Source organism: Coregonus lavaretus (genome assembly GCF_964263955.1).
Source record: "Coregonus lavaretus genome assembly, chromosome: 11".
NCBI lineage: Eukaryota > Metazoa > Chordata > Actinopteri > Salmoniformes > Salmonidae > Coregonus > Coregonus lavaretus.
Genome location: NC_139998.1, coordinates 60,546,020 through 60,565,798, shown reverse-complemented (window position 1 = coordinate 60,565,798; position 19,779 = coordinate 60,546,020). Strand labels below are relative to the sequence as shown.

Below are 19,779 nucleotides of genomic sequence, written 5' to 3'. Positions count from 1 at the left end.
CCTTCTATTAAGGCAAGTCGTCCAGGTCCTGAGGCAGCAAAGCATCCCCAAACCATCACACCACCACCACCATGCTTGACCTTTGGTATGATGTTCTTACTGTGGAATGCAGTGTTTGGTTTTCGCCAGGCATAAATGGGACCCATCTCGTCCAAAAAGTTGACTCAAGTTTGCCAAAAAGCACCTGGATGATCATCAAGACTCTTGGAAGAACGTTCTATGGACAGATGATTCAAAAGTATAACTTTTTGGACGACATAGTTCCAGTAATGCCTGGCGAAAACCAAACTCTGCATTCCACAGTAAGAACATCATACCAAAGGTCAAGCATGGTGGTGGTGGTGTGATGGTTTGGGGATGCTTTGCTGCCTCAGGACCTGGACGACTTGCCTTAATAGAAGGAACCATGAATTCTGCTCTGTATCAGAGAATTCTACAGGAGAATGTCAGACCATCCGTCTGTGAGCTGAAGCTGAAGCGCAGCTGGGTCATGCAGCAAGACAATGATCCAAAACACACAATCAAGTCTACATGAAATAGCTAAAAAGCAACAAATTGGAAGTTTTGGAATGGCCTAGTCAAAGTCCAGACCTAATCACAATTGAGATGTTGTGGCAGGACTTGAAACGAGCAGTTTATGCTTGAAAACCCACACGTCACTGAGTTAAAGCAGTTCTGCATGGAAGAGTGGGCCAAAATTCCTCCACAGCGACGTGAGAGACTGATCAACAACTACAGGAAGCATTTGGTTGGAGTCATTGCAGCTAAAGGTGGCACAACCAGTTATTGAGTGTAAGAGGGCAATTACTTTTCACACAGGGGAATTGGGTGTTGCATAACTTTGTTTATGAAATAAATATGTAATTGTTGTGTTATTTGTTCACTTATGTTCCCTTTATCTAATATTAGGTTTTGGTTGAAGATCTGATAACATTCAGTATCACAAATATGCAAAAGTAGAGAAAATTAGATAGGGGGCAAATACTTTTTCATAGCACTAATATATATATATATATATATATATATATATATATATATATATATATATATATATATATATATATATATATATATATATATATATATATATATATATATATACACACACACACTGGACAACAAGAAGGAGTGAGTGGAAGGTGTGGCTTACTCAGACTTGTTCAGCTTTACTGTCAATGGCTGCTTCCCAAATACACCCTTTTCCCTATATAGTGCACTACAGTTGACCATAGCCCTGTGGTCCCTGGTCAAAAGTGCTCTATATGGGGAATAGAGAGCCAGTTCGAACGTGATCAATGATTCTCCTGTCCTGTTGGCATTCTTTAAAGGCATATGATACCACAATAGGTCAAGTAACTAGGGAATCCCCATATATTCCTTCCTGCTCCCCCCCCCCCCCCCCCCCCTCCTGTTCCTGTAGATGTGACGGCGGTATGTATCCTGGAGGCCTTTCAGAACCAGCAGAGTATGCTGCTAGCAGACAAAGTCCTCAAACAGCTGGGGAAGGAGAAGGCCAAAGACCAGTACAAGGTGAGAGGATGTCCCAGCTCTCCTGCTGATCCTTACTGAAGGCCTTGAGTAATGGTGGCTTTTAACTGCTCTGAAATGCTCTCCTTCTCTGTGGGTCTGTGTGATCTGTGGGAAATATGTGTCTCTAATATGGTCATGCATTTTGCAGGAGGTTAGGAAGTGAAGCTCAGTTTCCACCTCATTTTGTGGGCAGTGTGCACATAGCCTGTCTTCTCTTGAGAGCCAGGTCTGCCTACGGCGGCCTTTCTCAATAGCAAGGCTATGCTCACTGAGTCTGTACATAGTCAAAGCTTTCCTTAATTTTGGGACAATCAGTGGTCAGTTATTCTGCCACTGTGTACCCTCTGTTTAGGGCCAAATAGCATTCTAGTTTGCTCTGTTTTTTGATTGATTCTTTCCTTTGTGTCAAATAGTTATCTTTTTGCTTTCTCATAAGTTGGTTTGGTCTTAAATGTGTTTCTGTCCTGGGGCTCTTTGGGGTGTGTTTGTGAACAGAGCCCCAGAACCAGCTGGCTGAGGGGACTCTTCTCCAGGTTCATCTCTCTGTAGGTGAGGGCTTTGTAGTGGAATGTGTGGGCATCGCTTCCTTTTAAGTGGTTGTAGAATTGAACAGCTCTTTTCTGTATTTTCAATAACTAGCGGGTATAGTCCTAATTCTGCTCTGCATGCATTGTTTGGGGTTTTGCGTTGTACACAAAGTATATTTTTGCAGAGTTCTGCATGCAGAGTCTCAATTGGGTGTTTTCCCATTTTCACCTGGAATGCTTTTCCAACAGTCTTGAAGGAGTTCCCACATATGCTGAGCACTTGTTGACTGCTTTTCCTTCACTCTGCGGTCCGACTCATCCCAAACCATCTCAATTTAGTTAAGGTCAGGGGATTGTGGAGGCCAGGTCATCTGATGCAGCACTCCATCACTCTCCTTCTTGGTAAAATAGCCCTTACACAGCCTGGAGGTGTGTTGGGTCATTGTCCTGTTGAAAAACAAATTATAGTCCCACTAAGCCCAAACCAGATTGGATGGCGTATCGCTGCAGAATGCTGTGGTAGCCATGCTGGTTAAGTGTGCCTTGAATTCTAAATAAATCACAGACAGTGTCACCAGCAAAGCACCCCCACATCATAACACTTCCTCCTCCATGCTTTACGGTGGGAGCTGCACATGCGGAGATCATCCGTTCACCCACACCGCATCTCACAAAGACACGGTGGTTGGAACCAAAAATCTCAAATTTGGACTCCAGACCAAAGGACACATTTCCACCGGTCTAATGTCCATTGCTTGTGTTTCTTGGCCCAAGCAAGTCTTTTCTTCTTATTGGTGTCCTTTAGTAGTGGTTTCTTTGCAGCAATTCGACCATGAAGGCCTGATTCACACAGTCTCCTCTGAACAGTTGATGTTGAGATGTGTCTGTTACTTGAACTCTGTGAAGCATTTATTTGGGCTGCAATTTCTGAGGCTGGTAACTCTAATGAACTTATCCTCTGCAGCAGAAGTAACTCTGGGTCTTCCATTCCTGTGGCGGTCCTCATGAGAGCCAGTTTCATCATAGCGCTTGATGGTTTTTGCGACTGCACTTGAAGAAACTTTCAAAGTTCTTGACATTTTCCGTATTGACTGACCTTCATGTCTTAAAGTAATGATGGACTGTCGTTTCTCTTTGCTTATTTGAGCTGTTCTTGCCATAATACGGACTTGGTCTTTTACCAAATAGGGCTATCTTCTGTATACCGCCTCTACCTTGTCACAACACAACTGATTGGCTCAAACGCATTAAGAGTGAAAGAAATTCCACAAACTTTTAAGAAGGCACACCTGTTAATTGAAATGCATTCCAGGTGACTACCTCATGAAGCTGTTTGAGAGAATGCCAAGAGTGTGCAAAGCTGTCATCAAGGCAAAGGGTGGCTATTTGAAGAATCTCAAATATAAAATATATTTTGATTTGTTTAACACTTTTTTGGGGTTACTACATGATTCCATATGTGTTATTTCATAGTTTTGATGTCTTCACTATTATTCAACAATGTAGAAAATAGTGAAAATAAAGAAAAACCCTTGAATGAGTAGGTGTTCTAATACTTTTGATCGGTAGTGTATAGTCAAGGCATTATTCCACAAGGACTCAGGTGGCAAAATGAACCATCATTGGGACAGCACACAGATGACTTCTAAAATGAACCGTCATTGGGACAGCACACAGATTACTTCTAAAATGAACCGTCATTGGGACAGCACACAGATTACTTCTAAAATGAACCGTCATTGGGACAGCACACAGATTACTTCTAAAATGAACCATCATTGGGACAGCACACAGATGACTTCTGCAAGCGCTGGTGTGCCATCCTGGACAAATGCTCTATTGATTTAATGACATTAATCGTTTACCAGTTGAAAAATGATTTTATTGAAAAGGAATACGATTGAAGAGAAACGCACAGCTCTGCAAGGAGCTGTTAATGATGATGGCATATTCAATGAACTGATAAACTAACCAAGCGCTCCAGGACAAGTTGTCTACAGAAATAAAGGGACAGAGTCTGCTTCTGGAGAAACCCTGACGAGGTTCTGCTCCTCCTCTCCATGACAGACGCAGGAGGGAGGCCGCCAACTTCTCTCCACTCCTGTCTGACCAACGCTCTACAACCAGCGCCTCATCCGCTTCCAGTGCCAGTTTTTTTTATCCAACGAGAGACTGGGCCGACGGAAGCGCGGAGGTGGCCGCGGTCACGCGTACCGATGAGATGTCGTACCCGACGAGATGTCGTACCCGACGGGGTAAGAAGAAATGACTACCAGAGGCAGAGGGGACCGTTCACACGATCCAAGAACCCACAGGACTGAGTGTCTTTAATTTATCAAGCAAGATATTGAGTCCTGCCCATGTCTCCTCGCTTAATAAAGGGTTATCTTTTGTGCCTACAACTCAGTGCAACGATTTCGATGTTAAGGTAGACATGTTTACGTTTTTCAGAAACGTCTGTTTAAGGGAATACTTTAGCTCCCCTAATCGTGGTATTTCAACTGAACATGTAGGCTGCTCATCTGCACATCCTCCGACTCCTTTTAGAAGGAAGAGTTATTTTGTACCTCCGGCCAATCGCAATCACTCTATTGAGACATATTGCAGACTGGTTGAGAAAGATCTCCTTCAGAACAAACCTGAGTACAAATCTTTCCATAATTTTAATAAGGATGAAAAACAAGCTTTGCTTGATTTACAATCCAATACGTCAGTCCTCAGCAGGGTGGGTCGGTTGTACTCATAGATAGGACAGTTTATGTAAATGATCATAGGCAACTGCTTGACAACACCTTTTACAAGAAACTCAGAAGTGACCCCACTTCCCAATTTCAGAACACTATCTTTACTGTCTGAGATGGGTATTTAAGTTCTGGTCAAATCACCAAAAAATAACAACTTTTTGGCTATTCAACACCCTAAAATTGCCACTTTCTATACTTTTACGAAAATACACAAAAATGTTACAAAAACTCCAGGGCGCACTATTGTAGCGGGCATTGATGCGGTAACGGCTTCTTTATCATTGATGCGGTAACGGCTCCTTTATCATTGATGCGGTAACGGCTCCTTTATCATTGATGCGGTAACGGCTCCTTTATCATTGATGCGGTAACGGCTCCTTTATCATTGATGCGGTAACGGCTCCTTTATCATTGATGCGGTAACGGCTCCTTTATCATTGATGCGGTAACGGCTCCTTTATCATTGATGCGGTAACGGCTCCTTTATCATTGATGGACTTTTGTTTTCTCGTCTCCCTCTCTCTCCTCTCTCGTCTCCCTCTCTTCTCTCTTCTCCCCTCTCTCTTCTCTCGCTCTCTCTTCTCTCGCTCTCTCCCCTCTCTCCTCTCCCTCTCTTCTCCCTCTATTTTCTCTCTCTCCTCTCCCTCTCTCGTCTCTCTCGTCTCCCCCTCTTCCCTCTTCTCTCTCTCGTCTCCCGCTCTCTTTTTCCTCTCTATCCAGAACCGTGAGCCCCTGATGATTTCTCCTCAATTCATAGTCTTCTCTTTCCCTCTATCCTCTGTAGCTCAGCTGGTAGAGCACGGCGCTTGTAACGCCAAGGTAGTGGGTTCGATCCCCGGGACCACCCATACACAAAAACAAAATGTATGCACGCATGACTGTAAGTCGCTTTGGATAAAAGCGTCTGCTAAATGGCATATTATTATTATTATTATTATTATTATTATTATTATCTTCTCTCTCTCCAGAACCGTGACCCCCTGATGCCTTCTCCTCAGTTCATCAAGTCCTACTTCAGCTCCTTCACCGATGACATAATCAGCCAGCCGCTCCAGAAGGGCGAGAAGAAGGACGAGGACAAGGACAACGAAGGCGAGGCCACAGAAGTCACAGAAAGGTCAGAGGTCACACTGTGATGTCACTTCCTGTCCTGTATGTTGCTCTGGATAAAATACTAAAAGTGCGTTCCAAATGGCACCCTATTCCCTATATACCATAGTGTCTGTACCAGGGTTCAACATACTGAACGGTGCAGATAAAAATTATATGAATACTAGGTAATAGGGTGCCATTTGTTGCTCTTTGTAAAAATACTAAAGTCAACCCGATTCCTCTTTTTCCCTCTCCTGTCTCTCCATCGTCCATAGCTCTGGTTACCTGAAGGCCAAGCAGTACATTAACCCTATCCCTCTGTGTGTAGCTCTGGTTACCTGAAGGCCAACCAGTACATTAACCCTATCCCTCTGTGTGTAGCTCTGGTTACCTGAAGGCCAACCAGTACATTAACCCTATCCCTCTGTGTGTAGTTCTGGTTATCTGAAGGCCAACCAGTACATTAACCCTATCCCTCTGTGTGTAGTTCTGGTTACCTGAAGGCCAACCAGTACATTAACCCTATCCCTCTGTGTGTAGTTCTGGTTATCTGAAGGCCAACCAGTACATTAACCCTATCCCTCTGTGTGTAGTTCTGGTTACCTGAAGGCCAACCAGTACATTAACCCTATCCCTCTGTGTGTAGCTCTGGTTACCTGAAGGCCAAGCAGTACATGGAGGAGGAGAACTATGATAAGATTATCAGTGAGTGCACTAAGGAGGTGGAGTCTGGGGGCCGGTACACTGCTGAGGCCCTGTTGCTACGGGCAACCTTTTACCTACTCATCGGCAACGCCACAGGCGCCCAGCCCGACCTGGACCGGGTCATCAACATGGAGGACGCCAACGTCAAGGTAGTGGAGATGAGCTGGGGTCAGGGTGTTGTTGGGGTCAGGGTGTGAGGGGGGCTGGGGTCAGGGTGTTGTTGGGGTTGGGGTCAGGGTGTGAGGGGGGGCTTGGGTCAGGGTGTTGTTGGGGTCAGGGTGTGAGGGGGGCTGGGGTCAGGGTGTGAGGGGGGGCTGGGGGGGTCAGGGTGTGAGGGGGGCTGGGGTCAGGCTAAAATGCTTGCTCCCTAACCTAACTTCCTTTCATGTGCCACGATATGCCTGGCCAGCTAGGTAACATTAGCCTTCTACATCTAGCTGCATGTTATACGTCCATCCTCTCAGTCCAGGGGCACAATGAATGAATTAATGGTTGGATCAGAATTGCTGTGATAATCATTGGCCAGTATGGAGAATTAAGTAAAACCAAATCCCTGTCTCCATCCATGGCTAATTTAGGAAAGGGACCATTTTAGCTAGCTGGCTAGCCACTGGAGGACAACAACACAACGAGATGCAACAATTCAGGTTTTTTTCTATCAATAATTCCGTTTTGGCCTGTAATGTGATTGGTCTGAAGCCAGGACCATTCACTCCGTTTAGCTCAACGCTGATTGGCTTAAACATTTTTATCAGGCATTCAGTGCTACGGGCGGTAACAATGTCTCTTTCTGACATCATCAGACAGAGACAGAGACACTGTTTATCCGCTGAGATACATTCATTATATTATATTATTATTATATTATATACATTCATTATATTATATATATATTATATTATATATATTCATTATATTATATTATTATTATATTAGATACATTCATTATTATATTATATTATTATTATATTATATACATTCATTATATTATATTATTATTATATTATATACATTCATTATATTATATTATTATTATATTATATACATTCATTATATTATATTATTATTATATTAGATACATTCATTATATTATATTATTATTATATTAGATACATTCATTATATTATATTATTATTATATTATATTATTATTATATTATATTATTATTATATTATTATTATATTAGATACATTCATTATATTATATTATTATTATATTAGATACATTCATTATATTATATTATTATTATATTATATTATTATTATATTATATTATTATTATATTAGATACATTCATTATATTATTATTATATTAGATACATTCATTATATTATTATTATATTAGATACATTCATTATATTATATTATTATTATATTAGATACATATATTATATTATTATTATATTAGATACATTCATTATATTATATTATTATTATATTATATACATTCATTATATTATATTATTATTATATTATATACATTCATTATATTATATTATTATTATATTATATACATTCATTATATTATATTATTATTATATTAGATACATTCATTATATTATATTATTATTATATTATATTATTATTATATTATATTATTATTATATTAGATACATTCATTATATTATATTATTATTATATTATATTATTATTATATTATATTATTATTATATTAGATACATTCATTATATTATATTATTATTATATTAGATACATTCATTATATTATTATTATATTATATTATTATTATATTAGATACATTCATTATATTATATTATTATTATATTAGATACATTCATTATATTATTATTATATTATATTATTATTATATTAGATACATTCAGCCTCTTGAAGGAGATTTATGAAACACAGAGACAATAAAGAAGATACATTATTGATTGATTTAGCCTTCCCTTGGCCTTCCCTTGGCCTTCCCTTGGCCTTCCCTTGGCATCCATGAATATTGCAAAAAAAAACTAATGACCTGTTTTTGCTTTGTCACTATGGGGAATTGTGTGCAGATTGATGAGGGGGAAAAACAATTTCATCCATTTTAGAATAAGGCTGTAATGTAACAAAATGTGGGAAAAGTCAAGGGGTCTGAATACTTTCCGAAGGCACTGTATACTTAATTGTTTGAAACCTATGAAGCCTTACCTTGCTTCAAAGTAGCCTAGCCAAATTTAGGCTTATCTGTGAAGATAATTATTTTATATAAACTTTCTATCATTGTCCAGTAGCCAAAGGCACAATTCTAGTCATATTAGCAACCCTAGTTGTTGCATATTAGATCTCCCCTCTTTCTAGATGTCTAATGGATATTTTCATCTCTGTCACATGAAACCGCTCACGTGCAGTGCGCTTTTGACAACGGTGTTTTCCCGCTAATTGCATTATGGAACGAACATTCACACGTAGACTACTTCCTTTTGCGCATTGCTGCACTTATAATGTGAATAAATAATAGTTTATCAATATTTTAAGCTAAATGTTCTGATCTGTTGCATCAGCCTCATTGCTTTTTAAAGTTTTTTTTATGTAACCTAGGTCTACTGTATGGATGAACTTGGGATCCATCGTCCCACAACTCTCCCAGAGTCTGTTTGGAATAGGCTATTTCTTTCTTGACAAGCTGACCAATAGAATAGGTAAACGTTTCTACTATGGGGATAGTAGATTGACCGAGGCTAATGATTTGGCTGTTCGTTACTCGTCTTGTTGGCTGAGGAACAGTAGATGTGGACAGTTATTCTAGCATCTTCAAAGTGCACATCGTTGCATCCTCAACTTGCATGTTCTGTTAATATGAATTACCATCATCTTAATGTGATTTGAAAATGCCTGTCTAGCAATGATGAACAACCAATTTGATGGAGCTTGAAGAATAAAAAAAAAAAAAAATGGCTAAATGTTGTACAATTCAGGTGTGGAAAGAGACTTAGAGACTTACCCAGAAAGACTCACAGCTGTAATCGCTGCCAAAGGTGCTTCTAACGTGTTGACTCAGGGGTGTGAATACTTATGTAAATTAGATATTTCTGTATTTAATTTTCGATAAATGTGCAAAAATGTATAAAAACATGTTTTCACCATGGGGTGTTTTCACTATGGGGTGTTTTCACTGTGGGGTGTTTTCACTGTGGGGTGTTTTCACTGTGGGGTGTTTTCACTGTGGGGTGTTTTCACTATGGGGTGTTTTCACTATGGGGAGTTTTCACTGTGGGGTGTTTTCACTATGGGGAGTTTTCACTGTGGGGTGTTTTCACTATGGGGTGTTTTCACTGTGGGGTGTTTTCACTATGGGGTGTTTTCACTGTGGGGTGTTTTCACTGTGGGGTGTTTTCACTGTGGGGAGTTTTCACTGTGGGGTGTTTTCACTGTGGGGTGTTTTCACTATGGGGTGTTTTCACTGTGGGGTGTTTTCACTGTGGGGTGTTTTCACTGTGGGGTGTTTTCACTGTGGGGTGTTTTCACTGTGGGGTGTTTTCACTATGGGGTATTGTGTGTAGATGGGTGAGGGGGGAAAAAACACTTTAATCCATTTTGAATTCAGGGTGTAACACAGTGGAATAAGTCAAGGGGTCTGAATATTTTCTGAACACTAAGTTATTTAGCCAGTCTATCAGTGTTTTGGGCCGTCTGTACGTTTTTAAAGTTGGTTTTGTGTTTATAGCTTAAATCGTTTAAGCGCTAGAGCTTAAAATATATAGGAGAATAAATCTAAATCTAATAATAGTATGTAAGAAATCTAAAGTGTTGCTTTGCCTTCAGCAAGCACACTGAACGTAACATGTAAAGTGTTGGTTCCAAGTTTCTTCGGCTGACATTAAAAGATCCCAGACGTGTTCCATGCGCACAAAAAGCTTATTTCTCTGAAATGTTGTGCACAAATGTGTTTACATCCCTGTTAGTGAGCATTTCTCCTTTGCCAAGATAATCTATCCACCTGACAGGTGTGGCATATCAAGAAGCTGATTAAACAGCATGATCATTACACAGGTACACCTTGTGCTGGGGACAATAAATGTGCCACTCTAAAATGTGCAGTTTTGTCACACAACACAATGCCACAGACATCTCAAGTTTTGAGGGAGCGTACAATTGGCATGCTGACTGCAGGAATGTCCACCAGAGCTGTTGCTAGAGAATTTAATGTTCATTTCTCTACCATTAGCCACCTCCATCGTTTTAGAGAATTTGGCAGTACGTCCAACCGGCCTCACAACCGCGGACCATGTGTAACCACGCCAGCCCAGGACCTCTACATCCTGCTTCTTCACCTGCGGGATCGCCTGAGACCAGCCACCCGGCCAGCTGATGAAGCTGTGGGTTTGCACAACCGAAGAATTTCTGCACAAACTGTCAGAAACCGTCTCAGGGAAGCTCATCTGCGTGCTCGTCGTCCTCACCAGGGTCTTGACCGACTTCAGAAGGTAAATGCTCACCTTCGATGGCCACTGGAGAAGTGTGCTCTTCACAGATTAATCCTGGTTACAACATTTTCAGATGGCAGACAGCGTGTATGGCGTCGTGTGGGAGAGTGGTTTGCTGATGTCAACGTTGTGAACAGAGTGCCCCGTGGTAGCGGTGGGGTTATGGTATGGGCAGGCATAGGCTACGGACAACGAACACAATTGCATTTTATCGATGGCAATTTCAATGCACAGAGATCCCGTGACGAGATCCTGAGGCCCATTGTCGTGCCATTCATCCGCCGCCATCACCTCATGTTTCAGCATGATAATGCACGGCCCCATGTCACAAGGATCTGTATACAATTCCTGGAAGCTGAAAATGTCCCAGTTCTTCCATGGCCTGCATACTCACCAGACGTCACCCATTGATCATGTTTGGAATGCTCTGGATTGACGTGTACGACAGCGTGTTCCAGTTCCCGCCAATATCCAGCAACTTCGCAGAGCCATTGAAGAGGAGTGGGACAACATTCCACAGGCCACAATCAACAGCCTGATCAACTATATGCGAAGGAGATGTGTTGTGCTGCATGAGGCAAATGGTGGTCGCACAAGATACTGACTGATTATCTGATCCACGCCCATACTTTTTTTTTTTTAAAGGTATCTGTGACCAACAGATGCATATCTGTATTCCCAGGCATGTGAAATCCATAGATTAGGGCCTGATCACTATTAGCAGCTCAGTTCCTCCTCTCTGTACCACGTTCATCTGTACAAATAATAGTACTCAAGTATAAACACCATGGGACCACCATGCTGGAGGAAACAGGTACAGAAGTATCTATATCCACAGTAAAACGAGTCCTACATTTATATAACCTGAAAAGCCGTTCAGCAACGAAGAAGCCACTGCTCCAAAACCGCCATAAAAAAGCCAGACTACGGTTTGCAATTGCACATGGGTACAAAGATCGTACTTTTTGGAGAAATGTCCTCTGGTCTGATGAAACAAAAATAGAACTGTTTGGCCATAATGACCATCGTTATGTTTGGAGGAAAAAGGGGGAGCTTGCAAGCCGAAGAACACCATCCCAACCGTGAAGCACGGGGGTGGCAGCATCATGCTGTGGGGGTGCTTTGCTGCAGGAGGGACTGGTGCATTTCACAAAATAGATGGCATCATGAGGAAGGAAAATTATGTGGATATATTGAAGCAACATCTCAAGACATCAGTCAGGAAGTTAAAGCTTGGTCGCAAATGGGTCTTCCAAATGGACAATGACCCCAAGCATACTTCCAAAGTTGTGGCAAAATGGCTTAAGGACAACAAAGTCAAGGTATTGGAGTGGCCATCACAAAGCCCTGACCTCAATCCTATAGAAAATTTGTGGGCAGAACTGAAAAAGCGTGTGCGAGCAAGGAGGCCTACAAACCTGACTCAGTTACACCAACTCTGTCAGGAGGAATGGGCCAAAATTCACCCAACTTATTGTGGGAAGCTTGTTGAAGGCTACCTGAAACATTTGACCCAAGTTAAACAATTTAAAGGCAATGCTACCAAATACTAATTGAGTGTATGTAAACTTCTGACCCACTGGGAATGTGATGAAAGAAATAAAAGCTGAAATAAATAATTCTCTCTACTATTATTCTGACATTTCACATTCTTAAAATAAAGTGGTGATCCTAACTGACCTAAGACAGGGAATTTTTACTAGGATTAAATGTATTTGGCTAAGGTGTATGTAAACTTCCGACTTCAACTGTATATCGCAAGTGAAATAGCAATATTTGGTAGTAAAATCACAATTAGATTTGTGGTACCGCCCAGACCAGGTGGCTGTGTAGTTAATATAGCTAGTAGCTCTTCTTTCTCTTAGTCCTGCTAGCTGGGGGCCAATGGCAGTATGTACACACCTCTCTGACTAAAACCCTGTCTCTGTCCTGTCTCTGTCCTGTCTGTGGTCCTGTAGCTGAGGGCCAATGCTCTGATCAAGCGTGGCAGTATGTACATGCAGCAGCAGCAGCCTATGATGTCAACGCAGGACTTCAACATGGCCGCTGAGATCGACACGCGCAACGCAGACGTCTACCACCACCGGGGACAGGTACGGATGTCTCTATCAATATCCCTTATGGTACCCTATGCCCTATTTCTACTTTTGACCAGCGCCCATAGGGTGATTCAGCCCATAGGCCTCTAAATAGGAAATAGGGTGAATATTGGGATGTATATGTATGTATGTATATTGGGGCAAATAAGCAGTCCGATGCATTAAGTCACATGTCATTCCCATGATCATTGGTTTACCCTAACAGACTGAACTGTTTCCCCTTCAGTTGAAGATCCTTCTGGACCAGGTGGAGGAGGCTGTGGGAGACTTTGATGAGTGCATCCTGCTCAGACCTGACTCTGCTCTGGCACAGGCTCAGAAATGCTTTGCCCTGGTGAGTTAGGATCAGGAGACACCACTGTACAATACACTATGTTAGGGTTAGAGCTCACTAATATAATATAATGGATATCTGTTAGAAAAATGAATCTTATCAGTTTATCTGTCCTCTAGCGTTTAGTGTAGGTTTGGGATGTGTTCATGTTAAAGGTTCATCCTACTGGCTGTGTCCTCTTGTGTTCTGAAGTACAGACATGCTCTGGTGAATGGACTGTCTAAAACACTTCAGACAGCTGTGAGACCAGAGCTCACCAATCTGCTGTTTATGAACTGGGAGAAACATGCATCTTTCAGTTAGTTAGTCTGCTCTCTAAGGTTGATGCAGTATGGAGCATAGCTCTCTAAGGTTGGTGCAGTATTTGTATTTATTATGGATCCCCATTAGTTCCTGCCAAGGCAGCAGCTACTCTTCCTGGGGTTTATTATGGATCCCCATTAGTTCCTGCCAAGGCAGCAGCTACTCTTCCTGGGGTTTATTATGGATCCCCATTAGTTCCTGCCAAGGCAGCAGCTACTCTTCCTGGGGTTTATTATGGATCCCCATTAGTTCCTGCCAAGGCAGCAGCTACTCTTCCTGGGGTTTATTATGGATCCCCATTAGTTCCTGCCAAAGCAGCAGCTACTCTTCCTGAGGTTTATTATGGATCCCCATTAGTTCCTGCTAAGGCAGCAGCTACTCTTCCTGGGGTTTACTTTATCCTATCCCAGGTATTCCTTAAAGAGGTGGGGTTTCAAATGTCTCCGGAAGGTGGTGAGTGACTCCGCTGTCCTGGCGTCGTGAGGGAGCTTGTTCCACCATTGGGGTGCCAGAGCAGCGAACAGTTTTGACTGGGCTGAGCGGGAACCATGCTTCCGCAGAGGTAGGGGAGCCAGCAGGCCAGAGGTGGATGAACGCAGTGCCCTCGTTTGGGTGTAGGGACTGATCAGAGCCTGAAGGTACGGAGGTGCCGTTCCCCTCACAGCTCCGTAGGCAAGCACCATGGTCTTGTAGCAGATGCGAGCTTCAACTGGAAGCCAGTGGAGTGTGCGGAGGAGCGGGGTGACGTGAGAGAACTTGGGAAGGTTGAACACCAGACGGGCTGCGGCATTCTGGATGAGTTGTAGGGGTTTAATGGCACAAGCAGGGAGCCCGGCCAACAGCGAGTTGCAGTAATCCAGACGGGAGATGACAAGTGCCTGGATTAGGACCTGTGCCGCTTCCTGTGTAAGGCAGGGTCGTACTCTCCGAATGTTGTAGAGCATGAACCTACAGGATCGGGTCACCGCCTTGATGTTAGCGGAGAACGACAGGGTGTTGTCCAGGGTCACGCCAAGGCTCTTCGCACTCTGGGAGGAGGACACAACGGAGTTGTCAACCATGATGGCGAGATCATGGAACGGGCAGTCCTTCCCCGGGAGGAAGAGCAGCTCCGTCTTGCCGAGGTTCAGCTTGAGGTGGTGATCCGTCATCCACATTGATATGTCTGCCAGACATGCAGAGATGCGATTCGCCACCTGGTTATCAGAAGGGGGAAAGGAGAAGATTAGTTGTGTGTCGTCTGCGTAGCAATGATAGGAGAGGCCATGTGAGGATATGACAGAGCCAAGTGACTTGGTGTATAGCGAGAATAGGAGAGGGCCTAGAACTGAGCCCTGGGGGACACCAGTGGTGAGAGCACGTGGTGCGGAGACAGCTTCTCGCCACGCCACTTGGTAGGAGCGACCGGTCAGGTAGGACGCAATCCAAGAGTGAGCCGCGCCGGAGATGCCCAGCTCGGAGAGGGTGGAGAGGAGGATCTGATGGTTCACAGTATCAAAGGCAGCAGACAGGTCTAGAAGGACAAGAGCAGAGGAGAGAGAGTTAGCTTTAGCAGTGTGGAGAGCCTCTGTGACACAGAGAAGAGCAGTCTCAGTTGAATGACCAGTCTTGAAACCTGACTGGTTTGGATCAAGAAGGTCATTCTGAGAGAGATAGCAAGAGAGTTGGCTAAAGACGGCACGCTCAATAGTTTTGGAGAGAAAAGAAAGAAGGGATACTGGTCTGTAGTTGTTGACATCGGAGGGATCGAGTGTTGGTTTTTTGAGAAGGGGTGCAACTCTCGCTCTCTTGAAGACGGAAGGGACATAGCCAGCGGTCAAGGATGAGTTGATCAGCGAGGTGAGGTAAGGGAGAAGGTCACCGGAGATGGTCTGGAGAAGAGAGGAGGGGATAGGGTCAAGCGGGCAGGTTGTTGGGCGGCCTGCCGTCACAAGTCGCAAGATTTTATCTGGAGAGAGAGGGGAGAAAGAAGTCAAAGCATAGGGTAGGGCAGTGTGAGCAGGACCAGCAGTGTCATTTGACTTAACAAACGAGGATCGGATGTCGTCAACCTTCTTTTCAAAATGGTTGACGAAGTCATCCACAGAGAGGGGGGGGGGGGGGGAGGGGATTCTGCAGGGAGGAGAATGTGGCAAAGAGCTTCCTAGGGTTAGAGGCGGATGCTTGGAATTTAGAGTGGTAGAAAGTGGCCTTAGCAGCAGAAACAGATGAAGAAAATGTAGAGAGGAGGGAGTGAAAAGATGCCAGGTCTGCAGGGAGTCTAGTTTTCTTCAATTTCCGCTCAGCTGCCCGGAGCTCTGTTCTGTGAGCTCGCAATGAGTCATCAAGCCACGGAGCTGGAGGGGAGGACCGAGCCGGCCGGGAGGATAGGGGACATAGAGAGTCAAAGGATGCAGAAAGGGAGGAGAGGAGGGTTGAGGAGGCAGAATCAGGAGATTGGAGGGAGAAGGATTGAGCAGAGGGAAGAGATGATAGGATGGAAGAGGAGAGAGTAGCGGGGGAGAGAGAGAGCGAAGTTTGCGACGGCGCATTACCATCTGTGTAGGGGCAGAGTGAGTAGTGTTGGAGGAGAGGGAGAGAGAAAAGGATACAAAGTAGTGGTCGGAGACTTGGAGGGGAGTTGCAGTGAGATTAGTAGAACAGCATCTAGTAAAGATGAGGTCAAGCGAATTGCCTGCCTTGTGAGTAGGGGGGGACGGTGAGAGGGTGAGGTCAAAAGAGGAGAGGAGTGGAAAGAAGGAGGCAGAGAGAAATGAGTCAAATGTAGACGTAGGGAGGTTGAAATCCCCCAGAACTGTGAGGGGTGAGCCATCCTCAGGAAAGGAACTTATCAAGGCATCAAGCTCATTGATGAACTCTCCAAGGGAACCTGGAGGGCGATAGATGACAAGGATATTAAGCTTAAATGGGCTAGTGACTGTGACAGCATGGAATTCAAACGAGGAGATAGACAGATGGGTTAGGGGAAAAATTGAGAATGTCCACTTGGGAGAGATGAGGATTCCTGTGCCACCACCCCGCTGACCAGATGCTCTTGGGGTATGCGAGAACACATGGTCAGACGAGGAGAGAGCAGTAGGAGTAGCAGTGTTTTCAGTGGTAATCCATGTTTCCGTCAGCGCCAAGAAGTCGAGGGACTGGAGGGTAGCATAGGCTGGGATGAAGTCTGCCTTGTTGGCAGCAGAACGGCAGTTCCAGAGGCTGCCTGAGACCTGGAACTCCACGTGGGTCGTGCGTGCAGGGACCACCAGGTTAGAGAGGCAGCAGCCACGCGGTGTGAGGCGTTTGTGTAGCCTGTGTGGAGAGGAGAGAACAGGGATAGGCAGAGGCATAGTTGACAGGCTGCAGCAGATGGCTACAATAATGCAGAGGAGATCGGAATAAAATGAACTAAACATCTGGGAAAGGAGAGAGCGGGGCCTCCCTCACCACAACTCCCAAATATAACTCTCCCAACTTCCACCTCAGAAACTATAATTGTTGTAAACTACAGCGGTTCAATGTTTTCTAGGAATAGACTAACCTAGTTTATTCAGCTAGCTAACTAGGTGCAGTATTATTCCGTGAAAAACGTCCGGGCACCTCGTCATAAGACGCCACAGCCAGCTAGCATGCCGGTCTCCAGCAGCAGGGTTTAGCGCCAATACTCAGCCACAACAACCACCAGTGTATCAACACACAAGCTGATCGTTCGTGTCCGTGTCTAACATTGTGGGTTAGTCCCGACAGCTTGAGCGAGTCCGTCGTCAACTTATTCAGCCAGTTAGTTAGCTAGAATAGTTAGCAAACTAGCTAGCCAGTGCTTTCAGACAAAGAAGAACCCCTCCTTTCACGGCACGAACACACAGAGAGAGCCAAACTAACGTTAACTAGTCACCCATGTCCCGAATTCCTTGAGCGACTCGGGCTATCAATATGTAAAAAACTAAACACAAGTGTAGGTTATGACTTACCCCTAGCAGCTACTGTTAGCTAGCCAAGTGCAAAGCTAGCCACTGAATTGACTCAGCCAGTTCGCGTCTGTTCGCTCGGTCGTTCCAGCTATTGTTTACAAGTAGCTATCCAGGTTGCAACAAGCTTGCTAATTTTCAAGCACAGTAGCCACTTGCTACCTAACGTTAACGGTTCAGACAATGAGGTTAGAAAACAGCTGAATGGTAGGCAGTTATTGTATGTAACTATTGTAGGCAGCCAGCTGGCGTAATTACAGGCACTCTCAGGCGTGAAACAACTATACCGTTGCTAATAGCTACTCGCCAGCTAGTCCAGGTGGTGAGTTAGCTAGCTAGCTAGCTTCGTGCTACACCCGGCACCGCCGAATACAATACTAACCTACAATAATTACATACAACAACTACCTACAACAACCCACGATACCTACCTACAATACCTAACTACAATCTAAATACATAGTTTAAACCTTACTCGACAAAGCCCAAGCTATGTATAAAGCCAAACTTACCCGACGCCAAGCTTACCCGACGACCTCCACTACAGCTAACATGTCAATACCTCTCACAAATACAAGTAGTGATGATGTCAATCTCTCCTCCACTTTGAGCCAGGAGAGATTGACATGCATATTTTTCATGTTAGCTCTCTGTGTACATCCAAGGGCCAGCCGTGCTGCCCTGTTCTGAGCCAATTGCAAGTCCCTCTTTGTGGCACCTGACCACACGACTGAACAGTAATCTCTCCTGGCTCAAAGAAGATGATTGTGGACTACAGAAAAAAGAGGACCGAGCACGCCCCCATTCTCATCGACGGGCTGTAGTGGAGCAGGTTGAGAGCTTCAAGTTCCTTGGTGTCCACATCACCAACGAACTATCATGGTCCAAACACACCAAGACAGTCGTGAAGAGAGCACGACAAAACCTATTCCCCCTAAGGAGACTGAAAAGATTTGGCATGGGTCCTCAGATCCTCAAAAAGTTCTACCGCTGCACCATCGAGAGCATCCTGACTGGTTGCATCACCGCCTGGTATGGCAACTGCTCGGCCTCTGACCGCAAGGCACTACAGAGGGTAGTGCATACGGCCCAGTACATCACTGGGGCCAAGCTTCCTGCCATCCAGGACCTCTATACCAGGCTGTGTCAGAGGAAGGCCCTATAAAATTGTCAAAGACTCCAGCCACCCTAGTCATAGACTGTTCTCTCTGCTACAGCACGGCAAGTGGTACCGGAGCGCCAAGTGTAGGTTCAAGAGGCTTCTAAACAGCTTCTACCCCCAAGCCATAAGACTCCTGAACAGCTAATCAAACTATTTGCACTGCCCCCCCACCCCCTCTTTTAAGCTGCTGCTACTCTCTGTTTATTATCTATGCATAGTCACTTTAACTCTACCTACATGTACATATTACCTCAATTACCTCGACTAACCGGTGCTCCCTTACATTGACTCTGTACCGGTACCCCCCTGTATATAGCCTCGCTACTGTTATTTTTACTGCTGCTCTTTAATTATTTGTTACTTTTATTTCGTATTATTTGATATTTTTTATTTTTTATTATTTCTTAAAACTGCATTGTTGGTTAAGGGCGCACGTGACATAACATTTGATTTGATTTAGTCCAGGTGCAACAAAACTAGGGCCTGTAGGACCTGCCTTGTTGATAGTGCTGTTAAGAATGCAGAGAATCGCTTTATTATAGACAGACTTCTCCCCATCCTAGCTACTGTTGTATCAATATGTTTTGACCATGACAGTTTACAATCCAGGGTTACTCCAAGCAGTTTAGTCTCCTCAACTTGATCAATTTCCACATTATTCATTACAAGATGTAGTTGAGGTTTAGGGTTCAGTAAATGATTTGTCCCAAATACAATGCTTTTAGTTTTTGAAATATTTAGGACAAACTTATTCCTTGCCACCCATTCTGAAACTAACTGCAGCTCTTTGTTAAGTGTTGCAGTTATTTCAGTTGCTGTAGTAGCTGACGTGTATAGTGTTGAGTCATCCGCATACATAGACACACTGGCTTTACTCAAAGGCAGTGGCATGTTGTTAGTA

At 43.8% G+C, this 19,779-nt stretch overlaps 1 protein-coding gene across 1 annotated transcript in view; it reads left to right on the top strand.

Moving 5' to 3' along the window:
- Nucleotides 1-19,779, top strand: part of LOC311137489 (mitochondrial import receptor subunit TOM70-like) — a 55,966-nt gene that overhangs the window by 18,145 nt on the left and 18,042 nt on the right. The window contains exons 4-8 of the mRNA XM_084172026.1: nucleotides 1,421-1,530; nucleotides 5,770-5,918; nucleotides 6,540-6,747; nucleotides 12,989-13,123; nucleotides 13,356-13,463. Of these exons, the coding sequence (XP_084028152.1) occupies nucleotides 1,421-1,530; nucleotides 5,770-5,918; nucleotides 6,540-6,747; nucleotides 12,989-13,123; nucleotides 13,356-13,463 (710 nt within the window). The remainder of the gene's footprint in view (nucleotides 1-1,420; nucleotides 1,531-5,769; nucleotides 5,919-6,539; nucleotides 6,748-12,988; nucleotides 13,124-13,355; nucleotides 13,464-19,779) is intronic.